Source organism: Podarcis cretensis, assembly GCF_951804945.1.
Source record: "Podarcis cretensis genome assembly, chromosome: 3".
Classification (NCBI taxonomy): domain Eukaryota; kingdom Metazoa; phylum Chordata; class Lepidosauria; order Squamata; family Lacertidae; genus Podarcis; species Podarcis cretensis.
Window position 1 is genome coordinate 16,263,036 of NC_137172.1, and position 14,750 is coordinate 16,277,785.

The following is a 14,750-nucleotide window of genomic DNA, read 5'->3' on the forward strand; positions in this document are numbered from 1 at the left end:
TCCTCCATCTGGAGGGCCACCGATTCGGAAAGATCTGAGAGGCAAATTCGCGGAGGAGGAGGAGGAGGAGGAGGAGGCCAGATGCCACCAGCTACCCTTCCAGCATGGCGGCGCAGCCTGCCGCTTCTGCTCGGAAGAGCGCGGCGCCTCCCGCCACGCGGAGATGCCCCACGAGCCTGCGCGGCCTCCTGAAGAGGGGCCTCCCCGCCAACCTGTCCTTTTCCCGCGCTGCCTCTCCCCGCCTCACCTGAGGCCCGTCCCTCCACCTCACCCGCGCGCCTCGCCAAACCCTCCCTCCGCTATCGCGCGCGCCATCCTTTTCTCTCTCCCCCTCAGGGTCTACCCGGCCTGAGAAGAAGCCGCTTTCGGGCCTAGTATGCGAGAGAGAGAGAGGCCTGCCGCCGCCGCCGCCGCCTCATGGAAGCGGCGCCTGCGCGCTCCACGCTCTTGGGCGGCCAACCGCCGCCGCCTTTTCGTTTCCTCAGCGCGGGGGCTTACCAGTCCGTGGGGGGCGCCCTGGTCCTCCCTCGGATGCCCGACCCTCTGGGCGACAGCATGCGCCCGCCCTCGGGCTCGGCATCGCTGTGGGGGCTGCAGCCGCCGTCGCCGTCGCCGTCGCGCTTGGCCTCCGACATGGGGAAGAAGCTGAGGAGGGAGCTTTGGCGGGACATGGCGGCGGCGGCGCCGGAGGAGGAGGAGCAAGAGAGGAGCGCGGCGACGCGAAAGGGACGCCCCTTTTCTCTCGGCGCTCGCTCGCTCGCTCGTCCCTCCGGCCGGCGAAGCAGCGCGCCAAACGCCCGTTTCCGCCCAGCGAGGGTCCTGCGGCCTATGAGCGCCGAGCCCGCGCGCCCGCCCGCCCGCCTCCTGCTGCCTGAGGTGGGGGAGGCGGTAAATAAAATGGCTTCTGGGACCGGGCCGTTGGAACGCTCGCCCCGTGGTGGCGCCTGGTTGCTATGTCTTTTTCTGGGACCAGGGTATAATATATATAAAATATACATAAAAATACAAGATAAAAACACGAAACCCCAACAGTAACAAAGCAATGCCCCCCCCACCTCCTCCCACTAACACGTTTTAAAGGATGTTAAATCAGCCCAAAGCCTGGTTGAAGAGGAACGTTTTTTGTCTGGCGCCTAAAACACTGAAAATCGATCCTCATGATATGCTTAGCTCACACATGTTATTTGTTTCAACTCGGAAGCGATTTACGGCCTGATTAAACTCGGGCCTTTAATTGTTGGGGTTTTGTCAACCTTAACAAAGAAGTCTGCATTGGGAGGAAAGGTATTTTTTTAAAAAAACATCATTCCTTTGTGACCTAAGGGAAAATTTCAATTTCCAGATCTCCCTTCATGGGTTTTTGGGAGGGTGGGATGGGCATACAATTTATTATGTCCTCTTTATTTTGCAGGGGTGAAATTAGGCTTTATTTCACCCAAGTCAAAGACCCAGTTTGGCACTTAAAACACACACATTTGCGTACACACACAGGCTGTGAGCTTCAATGATGCAAAAAACCCACAAACCAGCTAGGCCCCCCCCCCCTAGCTACAGCTCTGGATTTTGTATTGTGTGCTGAAACCAGGACATCTCAAAAGGCAAAATGAATGAAAATGGTGTTCATCTGGATTCTGTGTCACATGCCAGTGAAAAATAATAATAGTACAGTCATACCTCGGGTTACAGCCGCTTCAGGTTGCGGGTTTTTTTGGGTTGTGGACTGCCGAAACCCGGAAGTACCGGAACGAGTTACTTCCGGGTTTCAGCAGTCGCACATGCACAGAAGCGCTAAATCGCGCTTATGCGCAGAAGCACCGAATCGCAACCCTCGCATGCGCAGGTGTGCCGCTGTGGGTTGCGAATGTGCATCCCACTGCGGGTTGCAAATGTGCATCCCACGGATCACGTTCACAGCCCGAGCATCCACTGTATTGGAGCATTGTACTGCATGACCCATGGGGTTCCCTCCTGGCCTGCAGTTCTGTGATTTTAAAATATTTATATTCCAGGCAAAGCCTGTCCTCTAAACATATTTCAGAGCATGAGGAAGACCGCGGAGAGAGGTACCCTTGGGAACTCTCTTCCATTCTGTTCTGAGAATCTATTCAAGCAGTTCGTTTCCCATGTAGGTATAATGAATAAAAGACAAGACCAAGAAATATAAAGTGCCTAGTGGGCACCCTAGTTGATCTACTACTGCGCAGTAGGACAGCACCCACAGAACAAGCAGGGAGGGCACTGCCCCGAGCAAAGGTCCCCACAGCTTTTATACATCTCTATAGCTAAGTAGGGACGCGGGTGGTGCTGTGGGTTAAACCACTGAGCCTAGGACTTGCCAATCAGAAGGTCGGCGGTTCGATTCCCGGCAACAGGGTGAGCTCCCATTGCTCGGTCCCTGCTCCTGCCAACCTAGCAGTTCGAAAGCACGTCAAAGTGCAAGTAGATAAATAGGTACTGCTCTGGTGGGAAGGTAAACAGCATTTCCGTGCACTGCTCTGGTTCGCCAGAAGTGGCTTAGTCTTGCTGGCCACATGACCCGGAAGCTGTACGCCAGCTCCCTCAGCCAATAAAGCGAGATGAGCGCCGCAACCCCAGAGTCGACCACAACTGGACCTAATGGTCAGGGGTCCCAATGAGGCATCTAATCATAGCCTGCATTTTTATTAAGTCTTGATCAGGGCCTGTATTTTAAAATGAGCTTAAAGATTTTCAAATGTTCATGCCAGGCAGAAGACCAGCTGCCTAAGAACCTTGGCAAGATGTTTATTCTCCTGGACAAGGGGGCCCCCTGATTTATAGCAGAAAACAATTCTGTTATGTACTGAGTCAAATAGGATCCAAACTGCAGCAGTCTGATTGGTCCTAGAACAATAGGATTCAGAATGCAGCAGTCTGATTGGTCCTAGAACAATGCAGCAGTATGATTGGTTGGCAGGAACCACCCAATCATGCTCCAGATTGAAGTGAATCCACAACCTGATTGGCTTACAGTAGAATTCCGGAATTAGCCAATCATGTGCAGCCCATTGTGTAAATAATGTATATAAAGCAGATACTTTGAGGGGACATTCATTCCTCCTCACCACTATGAGCTGAATAAAGAGCATGAAATCACTTTGCGACTCTGAGTATATTTCACTGGCGACGAAGGTGGGATCCCGCTGAGCTGACTGCCACACACAGCACCGCAGCACCGCCACCTGCCGCACCGCTGCCTCGCACCGTGTATCCAGGCTTCAGCTCCGGGACACAAGGAACTCAGAATGGCAACCGACAGCAGCTTCTCACCGTTCAACCCAGCATCCGGAGACTGGGAAGCGTACGCCTCCCGTTTCACCTTCCTCCTAGAAGCCAAAGGGGTCACCGATGAAGAAGACGCCAAGAAGAGGGCAATATTCTTCAGCGTTTGCGGAGAGGAGACATTTGAAATCGCCCGGGCTCTCCTTGCGCCTGAAGACGTTGCTACTGTTCCATACAAAACAATAATGGAACAGCTGAAGGGGCACTTTTCGCCACAGCCCTCAGTGGTGGCTCGTCGAAATGCCTTCTATGCAAAGCGGCAAGCCCCTGGGGAAACCATAACTGGGTTTGTGACCTCTCTCCGCCAAGCCGCCCGGTTCTGCAACTTCTCAGAGCTGGAGAACATGCTTCGTGACCGCCTCGTCGGTGGCCTGAGGGATGAGAAGCTGCAACGACGCCTCTACGCTAAGAAGAACCTAACGTTCCAGGTCGCTCTGGAGGAGGCCCTGGCAACGGAAGCTGCCGAGAGGTCGACGCAAGAGGCACGGCCGAGCCAGCCGTCCCAACCGAGGGTCCACCACGAAGACCTCACCGACGACTCAGGATCTGACAGGGAGGAGGTGCACTGAGTACAGCAGCGCACTCAAGCAGCCCACATACCACAGCTGCCTCGACGAGAAGGAGGGAACTGCGCAAGCTGTGGAGAAAGTCACGAGAGGAGGACCTGCCGTTTCCGCAACGCAGTGTGCAGGCAGTGCAGAAAAGTGGGACACATCGCCCGGGTGTGTCGGGCTCGGCCCACCCGATGCCAGGCATCAGATGACCAATCCAAGAACCCCAGGTCCCGGGGCCCAACGCACCAAGGCAACTCGACGGAGCTCACGGACTTCCAGGTATACCAGTTGCCCCACCCCAACGTAGAGAAAATTTATGTAGAGGTACAGATAGAGGGGGCCCCATGCCGCATGGAGCTTGACACGGGTTCAACTCTATCCATAATCTCGGCAAGGACCTTAAGGAAACTGTGTCCTAGTGGGGGTCCCAAACTCAGGCCGGCCCCATTCACCCTCCGGGACTTCCAGAAACGTAAGGTCCCCACAATGGGGGTGGGGACCTTCAGGGTGCAATACCGAGGGCGGACGCGGCAACTGGACTTACTTGTGGTCAAGGGCCCCTACATTAGCCTACTGGGATTGGCATGGTTTGGACCACTGGGGCTAGCTGTCACCGGGGTGAACCACACTAGCTTACAAGTGGACGTGGACGCCATATGCAAGGAATTTCCGGGGGTTTTCGATGGGAAATTGGGACAGTATACGGGCCCCCCCATTGCTCTACAGCTTGACCCCGCAGTACGACCGGTCAGGCTCAAGGCCCGCTGGGTTCCGTTCGCCCTGAAACCCCGTATAGACGAGGAATTGGACCGGCTCATGGAGCAAGGAGTGCTGGAACCGGTGCCTAATGCCCCCTGGGAAACCCCAATCGTCACACCTGTCAAGCCTAATGGTTCAGTCCGCATCTGCGCAGACTACAAATGTACCATAAACAAGGCCCTCACGGCCCATGCATACCGAGTGCCAGTGGTCAGCCATGTCCTTGCCACCCTGGCTGGGTCGAAAATTTTTGGCAAGCTGGACTTGGCCCAAGCATATCAACAGCTGCCAGTAGATGAGACCACAGCAGAGGCACAGACGATTGTGACGCACAGAGGAGCATTCAGGGTAAAGCGGCTGCAATTCGGTGTCAGCGTGGCACCAGGCATATTCCAGAATCTAATGGACTCTCTCCTTAAAAGGATTCCTGGCGTCACCCCCTTCGATGATGTGTTGATTGCCGGGCCCACACCAGAGGAGTTTGAGGACCGCCTCCGCATCGTTCTGCACCGTTTCCAGACAGCGGGTCTCAAGGTGAAGCGGGAAAAATGTCTACTAGGAGTGCCCCAGGTGGACTTTCTGGGATTTATGGTGGACGCAGAAGGGGTCCACCCGACTGGGGACAAGGTACGGGCCATTTGTGATGCCCCAGCGCCCAAGAACAAGACTGAACTTCAGGCCTTCTTGGGACTATTGAACTTTTACCATTCCTTCCTTCCCCACAAGGCGGCGGTAGCGGAGCCCCTACACAGACTCCTGGACAAGCGGGCCCCTTGGGTGTGGGGCCAGCGCCAGGAGGCCGCATTCCAGGCAGTCAAGGACTTGCTTGTCTCAAACTCGGTCTTGGCACACTTCGACGAGAGGCTGCCGGTGGTGCTAGCATGCGACGCCTCGCCCTATGGCATTGGCGCTGTCCTGGGACACCAACTCCCAGATGGAAGAGAGGTACCGGTGGCATACTTTTCCCAGACACTCAACGCAACTGAGCGGAACTACTCACAAATCGACAAGGAGGGTCTGGCAATCGTGAAGGGAGTTAAAAAATTCCATGATTTCTTGTACGGGCGGCCCTTCACCGTGGTGACTGACCACAAACCGTTGCTTGGCTTGTTTGCCCCCGAAAGTGCCCCCCAAGTGCTGTCTCCTCGCGTCCTCAGGTGGTCAATTTTCCTTGCCAGCTACCAGTATGCACTGATTCACTGCCCTGGGAAGGCGATGGGCCATGCGGACGCCCTCAGCAGGCTGCCACTACCGGAAACAGGCCCTGACCCAGCACCTGCACAAGAGGTTATGAGCCTGGAGCTGCTTCCTGACCGCCCCATTCAGGCACAAGAAGTTGCACACCATTCCAAGAAAGATAGGGTCATCTCCCGGGTCCTGGACTGGGTGTGGAGGGGATGGCCCAGCAGCAGCCCCGGGCCAGAATTCGCCGGCTACACAACCCGCAAACATGAACTGTCGGCCCACAAGGGGTGCCTGTTATGGGGAAGCAGGGTCGTTGTTCCCCAGCCCCTCCGAAAAAGGGTCCTCACAGCCCTACACGAGACACACCCAGGGGTAGTAAGAATGAAGGCCCTTGCCAGGAGTTATGTGTGGTGGCCGGGGATCGACGGAGAGATAGAGGCCTGGGTCAAACACTGCCAGGCCTGCCAAGAATCCCGCCCGGATCCCCCAAGGGCCCCAGTCCAGTCCTGGGAGTCCGCCCGAGCACCATGGTCACGACTGCATGTGGACTTCGCTGGCCCCTTTCAGGGGAAAACATTCTTCATAGTGGTGGACTCCTACACCAAATGGCTGGAAGTCGCACTGGTACCGTCCACTTCTACGTCCGCAGCCATCCGGGTACTACGCAGGCTGTTTGCTACCCACGGGCTCCCTGACACTCTCGTCTCAGACAACGGGACTGCATTTGCGTCAGGAGAATTCCAAACCTTCACAGCGCAGAACGCCATCCGCCACATCCGTTCGGCGCCATTCCACCCTGCCACCAATGGCCAAGCAGAACGCATGGTGTGGACCACCAAGGAAACCCTTCGCCACATGACGCAAGGGGATTGGGAGTACTGCCTTGCCACATTCCTTCTAGCACAGCACAGCACCCCCAGCTCAACGACTGGCAGGGGCCCCGCTGAACTACTAATGGGTCGGCGCCTTGCAATCAGATTGGACTGCCTTCACCCCGATAGAGCTCAGGATGAGGTAGTGGTGGGGGAAGGCAGGAACCCCCGGACCTTCGAGGCCCAGGACCCAGTGTACGCAAAGAATTTTGGAGCAGGCCCTGCATGGGTACCCGCCACAGTCACCAGGGTCACTGGCCCCGTGTCGTACGAGGTGCTAACAGATGGGGGGCAATGCTGGCGCCGCCACTGCGACCAGATACACCGACGATTCCCGGGAGAAAACCAGGAGGAGGAGGACAGGTCAGAGGAGTCCCAAGGGAACAGTGGGGCAGTGAGGCCCATAGAGCAGCAGGGGCCAGCAGGAGAGGCAGAATCAGTAAATACAGAGAGGACCCGTGAGGCCGAAAGGACACCGGAACCAGAACCACGACTGAGCGAGCCGGTTGCGCCAGACCAAACAGCCCCATCACAGCCAGCATCCTTGGAACACGAGCCAGAACCTGAACCGCGGACCAGGGAACACCCCAGGCCGCAACGCACACGTAGGCCGCCAGCGTACCTTGAGGACTATGAATGCGACCTCCCGGGCAGGACTGGAACTTAGAGGGGAGGGGTGTTATGTACTGAGTCAAATAGGATCCAAACTGCAGCAGTCTGATTGGTCCTAGAACAATAGGATCCAAAAGGCAGCAGTCTGATTGGTCCTAGAACAATAGGATTCAGAATGCAGCAGTCTGATTGGTCCTAGAACAATGCAGCAGTATGATTGGTTGGCAGGAACCACCCAATCATGCTCCAGATTGAAGTGAATCCACAACCTGATTGGCTTACAGTAGAATTCCGGAATTAGCCAATCATGTGCAGCCCATTGTGTAAATAATGTATATAAAGCAGATACTTTGAGGGGACATTCATTCCTCCTCACCACTATGAGCTGAATAAAGAGCATGAAATCACTTTGCGACTCTGAGTATATTTCAAATTCTCAAAGTCGTAAAAAGGGAATTACAGGCTGACAGCCAAGGTTACACTGACCCTACATATTACAGAAGATAAAAAAGAGATAAACATAATTAAGAGTTGATAAATAGTAAAATAAAACCATGTGCCTCCCATTAAACTTGAGCCATATTTTCCTAAGGTTGAAAGGTCAAGAGCAGTGAAAAAGGCAACTGGCTTATTCTCCTGGACAAGGGGGCCCCCTGATTTATAGCAGAAAACAATTCTCAAAGTCGTAAAAAGGGAATTACAGGCTGACAGCCAAGGTTATACTGACCCTACATATTACAGAAGATAAAAAAAGAGATAAACATAATTGTTGTTGTTTAGTCGTTTAGTCGTGTCCGACTCTTCGTGACCCCATGGACCAGAGCACGCCAGGCCCTCCTGTCTTCCACTGCCTCCCGCAGTTTGGTCAGACTCATGTTTGTAGCTTCGAAGATACTATCCAACCATCTCGTCCTCTGTCATCCCCTTCTCCTTGTGCCCTCCATCTTTCCCAACATCAGGGTCTTTTCCAGGGAGTCTTCTCTTCTCATGAGGTGGCCAAAGTATTGGAGCCTCAGCTTCAGGATCTGTCCTTCCAGTGAGCACTCAGGGCTGATTTCCTTCATAATGGATAGGATTGATCTTCTTGCAGTCCATGGGACTCTCAAGAGTCTCCTCCAGCACCATAATTCAAAGGAATCAATTCTTCGGCGATCTGCCTTCTTTATGGTCCAGCTCTCGCTTCCATACATCACTACTGGGAAAACCATAGCTTTTACTATACGGACCTTTGTTGGCAAGGTGATGTCTCTACTTTTTAAGATGCTGTCTAGGTTTGTCATTGCTTTCCTCTCAAGAAGCAGGCGTCTCTTAATTTCGTGGCTGCTGTCACCATCTGCAGTGATCATGGAGCCCAAGAAAGTAAAATCTCTCACTGCCTCCATTTCTTCTCCTTCTATTTGCCGGGAGGTGATGGGACCAGTGGCCATGATCTTCGTTTTTTTGATGTTGAGCTTCAGACCATATTTTGCGCTCTCCTCTTTCACCCTCAATAAAAGCTTCTTTAATTCCTCCTCACTTTCTGCCATCAAGGTTGTGTCATCTGCATATTTGAGGTTGTTGATATTTCTTCCGGCAATCTTAATTCCGGCTTCGGATTCATCCAGCCCAGCCTTTCGCATGATGAATTCTGCATATAAGTTAAATAAGCAGGGAGACAATATACAGCCTTGTCGTACTCCTTTCCCAATTTTGAACCAATCAGTTGTTCCATATCCAGTTCTAACTGTAGCTTCTTGTCCCACATAGAGATTTCTCAGGAGACAGATGAGGTGATCAGGCACTCCCATTTCTTTAAGAACTTGCCATAGTTTGCTGTGGTCGACACAGTCAAAGGCTTTTGCATAGTCAATGAAGCAGAAGTAGATGTCTTTCTGGAACTCTCTAGCTTTCTCCATAATCCAGCGCATGTTTGCAATTTGGTCTCTGGTTCCTCTGCCTCTTCTAAATCCAGCTTGCACTTCTGGGAGTTCTCGGTCCACATACTGCTTGAGCCTTCCTTGTAGAATTTTAAGCATAACCTTGCTAGCGTGTGAAATGAGTGAAATTGTGCGGTAGTTGGAGCATTCTTTGGCACTGCCCTTCTTTGGGATTGGGATGTAGACTGATCTTCTCCAATCCTCTGGCCACTGCTGAGTTTTCCAAACTTGCTGGCATATTGAGTGTAGCACCTTAACAGCATCATCTTTTAAAATTTTAAATAGTTCAGCTGGAATACCATCACTTCCACTGGCCTTGTTATTTGCAGTGCTTTCTAAGGCCCATTTAACTTCACTCTCCAGGATGTCTGGCTCAAGGTCAGCAACCCCACTACCTGGGGTGTACGAGACATCCATATCTTTCTGGTATAATTCCTCTGTGTATTCTTGCCACCTCTTCTTGATGTCTTCTGCTTCTGTTAGGTCCTTACCACTTTTGTCCTTTATTATGGTAATCTTTGAACGAAATGTTCCTTTCATCTCTCCAATTTTCTTGAACAGATCTCTGGTTCTTCCCATTCTGTTGTTTTCCTCTATTTCTTTGCATTGCTCATTTAAGAAGGCCTTCTTATCTCTCCTTGCTATTTTTTGGAAATCTGCATTCAATTTCCTGTACCTTTCTCTATCTCCCTCGCATTTTGCTTGCTTTCTCTCCCCCGCTATTTGTAAGGCCTCGTTGGACAGCCACTGCTTTCTTGCATTTCCTTTTCATTGGGATGGTTTTCGTTGCTGCCTCCTGTATAATGTTGCGAGCCTCCATCCATAGTTCTTCAGGCACTCTGTCCAGCAGATCTAAATCCTTAAACCTGTTCCTCACTTCCACTGTGTATTCATAAGGGATTTGATTTAGATTGTATCTTACCGGCCCAGTGGTTTTTCCTACTTTCTTCAGTTTAAGCTTGAATTTTGCTATAAGAAGCTGATGATCTGAGCCACAGTCAGCTCCAGGTCTTGTTTTTGCTGACTGTATCGAGCTTCTCCATCTTTGGCTGCAGAGAATATAATCAATCTGATTTCGATGCTGCCCATCTGGTGATGTCCACGTGTAGAGTTGAAAAAGTGTGTTTGTGATGACCAGCTTGTTCTCTTGACAGAACTCTATTAGCCTTTGCCCTGCTTCATTTTGCTCTCCAAGGCCAAACTTGCCAGTTGTTCCTTTTATCTCTTGGTTCCCTACTTTAGCATTCCAATCTCCTATAATGAGAAGAACATCCTTCTTTGGTGTCACTTCTATAAGGTGTTGTAAGTCTTCATAGAATTGGTCAATTTCAGTTTCTTCCGCACCAGTAGTTGGTGCATAAACTTGGATTACTGTTATGTTAAAAGGTCTGCCTTGGATTCGTATCGAGATCATTCTATCATTTTTGAGATTGCAACCCAGTACTGCTTTTGCAACTCTTTTGTTGACTATGAGGGCCACTCCATTTCTTTTGCGGGTTTCTTGCCCACAGTAGTAGATATGATGGTCATCCGAACTAAATTCGCCCATTCCCGTCCATTTTAGCTCACTGATGCCCAGGATGTCAATATTTATTCTTGCCATCTCATTTTTGACCACCTCCAACTTACCCAGGTTCATGGTTCTTACATTCCAGGTTCCTATGCAATATTTTTCTTTACAGCATTGGACTTTCCTTTCGCTTCCAGGCATATCCGCAACTGAACGTCCTTTCGGCTTTAGCCCAGCCGCTTCATCAGCTCTGGATCTACTTGTACTTGTCCTCCGCTCTTCCCCAGTAGCATGTTGGACGCCTTCTGACCTGAGGGGCTCATCTTCCAGCGTCATAACTTTTATATGCCTGTTGTCTTTGTCCATGGAGTTTTCTTGGCAGGGATACTGGAGTGGCTTGCCGGTTCCTCCTCCAGGTGGATCACGTTTGGTCAAAACTCTCCACTATGACCTGTTCATCTTGGGTGCCCTGCTCGGCATAGTTCATAGCTTCTCTGAGTTCTTCAAGCCCCTTCGCCACGGCAAGGCAGTGATCCATGAAGGGGTTGATAAATAGTAAAATAAAACCATGTGCCTCCCATTAAACTTGAGCCATATTTTCCTAAGGTTGAAAGGTCAAGAGCAGTGAAAAAGGCAGCTGGCTTGGCTGGAGAAGATAGGTTTCTTCCTATCTTATTTTGAGGCTGGAAACTGTTCCTTCCTTTTTTACTTTGAAAAGGTTTATTCTTCTAAAAAGCTATCTATGTTATGTATTCAATATATTGGCTTAAATGTAATTATGCAAAGGATTTAGAAAGAAAGAAATGTTAAATCCTTATGCTAGATTCTTATTTCATATAGTTGGAAGAGATCACAGGGGCCATCAGCCATCAGCCCAGCCCCCCTGCCAAGCAGGAAACATCATTAGAGCACACATATGGTTGTCAGGCCTTTGTTTAAAGACCTCCAAGAGAAGGAGATCATTCAATGATGATGTGAACTCAAGATCCTTGACATCTGTTTAAGATAAAAATTTAAGATTAAACCATCTGTTTTGGAGGGCAATAGGGCGAGGTGAGCTGGTAATTAAGGTTCCTTGTTGAGACACATGTAAGATATATGACTACTTATTTGTCATTTATAGATAGAAGAATATATAGCTTTTTGTTTCCCATAAGAGGGCAAAAGGAAATGGGTGTATCTTTTGTGATTGGTTCTAGCAAACAGCCAATAGGAATTTCAACCAGGCTGATTGGACAGAGGCAGCCACAGGAGGAGCAAGGGGGCTGGATTAAGGAAATATAAGTGCTGGCCAGAATGGCAGGAGGCCAGGCCAGAGCTTGGTAACCATATACCACTGTGCCTCTCATTTATTTGTCTGACAAATAAATTATTATTTTAATTTCTCTATTGCTGCGTTGAATATTTCATTCCAGCTAAGCGTTAACCACAAGCAGGGTGCTACACCTATACCTTTACCTTATAGCTAAGTAACAAATCAAAATAAGGCACATGTGCACATCAGTTCTCCTTGTGTGACCTGGACCTAGGCCACAGACCCACTTGAGTTCAGCCATGATGACTTGGCTTCTGCTTATTTACAGTAGTTCTTAGTAGCAAATAGTATCACCCAGTTTGCTACCTGACTTACTTAGCTAGAAGCTGTTGATTCTTAGAAAAAGCTGATTCTGTATCCTGTAGCAGGCTTTGTGGTTGGGACTTTCCTGTTAATGTCAAACGTACAAAGTATGTATATGCAACACTCTTGCTTTACAAAGGCACAAACCCTACCCTGAGTGGTATTATTGAACATATCCAAACTTCTACCAGTTGCATTCAATGCCTCTTGCATTACTTCAGCAAATTTATTGACTTTTTTCATTGTGGCTACTATGCCAACCAGCAGGGTTATGTGCAAGCAATAATCCCTGTGAGCATGCCACCTCTCCTTCCAGGTCTGCCATTTTCTATAAGCTACCCAAGCAGTGGCGTGGCGTGGGGGGTGCAGGGGGGGCCAGCTGCACCGGGCGCAACATTTGGGGGGGGGGGCGCTCGCACTCGCAGCTCTCTGCCCCTACCTGGCTCACTCACTCTCTCTCACTGCAGTGCTGGCTGTGCGAATTCGATCCGAGCTGCCGGGTCGCCGCCCACTGTGGAGGGGGAGGGTGCCAGGTGTGCGTTGCGGTGCAGAGCGGAGAGAGAGCGAGGGAGGGACTATCTGGGGGAGGGACAGTGCAGCGGCCGCCCAGCGCAGCGCTGAGCGCGGGAGAGAACCACACCCGACCAGCCCAGGCAGCAGCAAGAAGAAGCTGGCAGCGGCGGCAGGTTAGAGGTTAGGGGCGCAAATTACTTGCCTTGCCCCGGGTTAGGGGGCGCAAATTACTTGCCTTGCCCCATTTTAGGGGGCGCAAATTACTTGCCTTGCCCCGGGTGCTGACAACCCACGCTACGCCGCTGTACCCAAGGGAATCCCAGGTAGAAGCAACTCCACAACCCCAGGGGCAACCAGGACCATGAATAAGTACCACATTTCCTGTCAGTGTTTGAAAAGGAAAAAGGTTCTGACCTCCTTTGCCTGGTCCTCAGACCCTAGTCGGCACAAAGAGTCCTTGAGGAAGAGTACTTTGCCGAATGCTGCTTTTATTCGTAAAAAAAGTCTTCTCCAACCACGACCGACAGCTTTATACATATCAAACACAACCAGCTTTCTACCATCTGACCAACCCACACCACACACAATTAATGACCACTCTATATATACAGACATATGTAGGTGAAAGATTGCATGAGTTATGCAGGCTTTGCTGATTCATTGTAGGCCGCTGTCTCAGTTCCTTTTGTATTAAAGAAACAGCGGCTAATTTTAAGACATGACATTCCCAATATGTTCCATTAGGAGCAACCTAGTAAATATCAGGCACCCAGTTAGTGCCTGGCTAAACTATAGCAGAGGTTGCTCTACGGTTGGTGCAAAGCTCAACTGAAGTTCACCAGGTTGTCTGCAAATGCTTTTAATTTATATTGTCTCTGTTCCACTCTTATACCTTTAATTTCTTGGTTACATCTTATTCTTTGCACCAATACTTCTAAAACTAATATAAACAACAAGGGTGACAACGGGCAGGAACTTCCTGCACTCAATAGGAAGCCGTAAACCCTAGAGAGCTGCTTCCAATCAGTGTAGACAAGCATGATCTTGATGGCACCTTAGGTGAAGGGCAATCAATCAATCAATCAATCAATCAATCATGATGTACCAATGGTCTGAGTTGGTACATCACAGTTTCCTGCATTGCAAATATCTTGTCCTTTATAGACAATTTATATTATGTGCTTAAAATAAATAATATACATTTGGTGGGGGGAGACTAGCGGAAGACTGTCATGATGTTTTAAATGTTGTACTGATAATAGTGTGGTAAGAATTCACTGACAAGACAGGTGTACTGTTTTTTTGGGGGGGACTCCCTGGTTCTGAATGAGGTAACTGTGCCCCTGAAGGACCAACAGCCCGGGAGTCATTTTGTTTTTGTTTTTTCTCAAATTATTTTTATTATTCTTCCAAATTTTTACAAATCAAACCAAATTTAATACAATTTCTTAAAATCAGGTTTCCTGCTCCTGTTCCAAACATATAATCATCATCATTTCCTCGCATAGCCACATTATTTATTATTTAGAGTCCAGTTGACATCCTTCACTTGTCGTTAAACAATTCTTCCAGCTGCCCATTTTTTTCACCTTACAAACAGCATCTCTGTTACATCTTATAAATAAATATTCCATTTCACGTGTGTAGTCCTTCATATACATTGTTGTTCCAGACCTGGTGTGCTGGGAGAGTTAATTACTATCTTCCATTGTTCAATTCTTTGCAGTGTTTATCTGGATTATACAAGATCACATTCCATTCCTTCTGTTGTTTACAAACTAGCATACAAGCTGCAGCCATAAATAACTCACAGAGTGCATATCCAAACTTGACCATTGAAAGCAATTGAAAGCAAGGTATTTTCTCAAATTCAGCCTTTTTACCACATCTGTTTGGCATCACTTCATTCTC

At 49.9% G+C, this 14,750-nt stretch overlaps 1 protein-coding gene across 1 annotated transcript in view; it reads right to left on the reverse strand.

Annotated features, from left to right (window-relative positions):
• MSH6 (mutS homolog 6) overlaps nt 1-768 on the reverse strand; it is a 27,200-nt gene extending 26,432 nt beyond the window's left edge. The window contains exon 1 of the mRNA XM_079968467.1: nt 499-768. Coding sequence (XP_079824593.1) covers nt 499-671 — 173 coding nt within the window. The 5' untranslated portion in view covers nt 672-768. The remainder of the gene's footprint in view (nt 1-498) is intronic.
• Nucleotides 769-14,750: the final 13,982 nt, after the last annotated feature.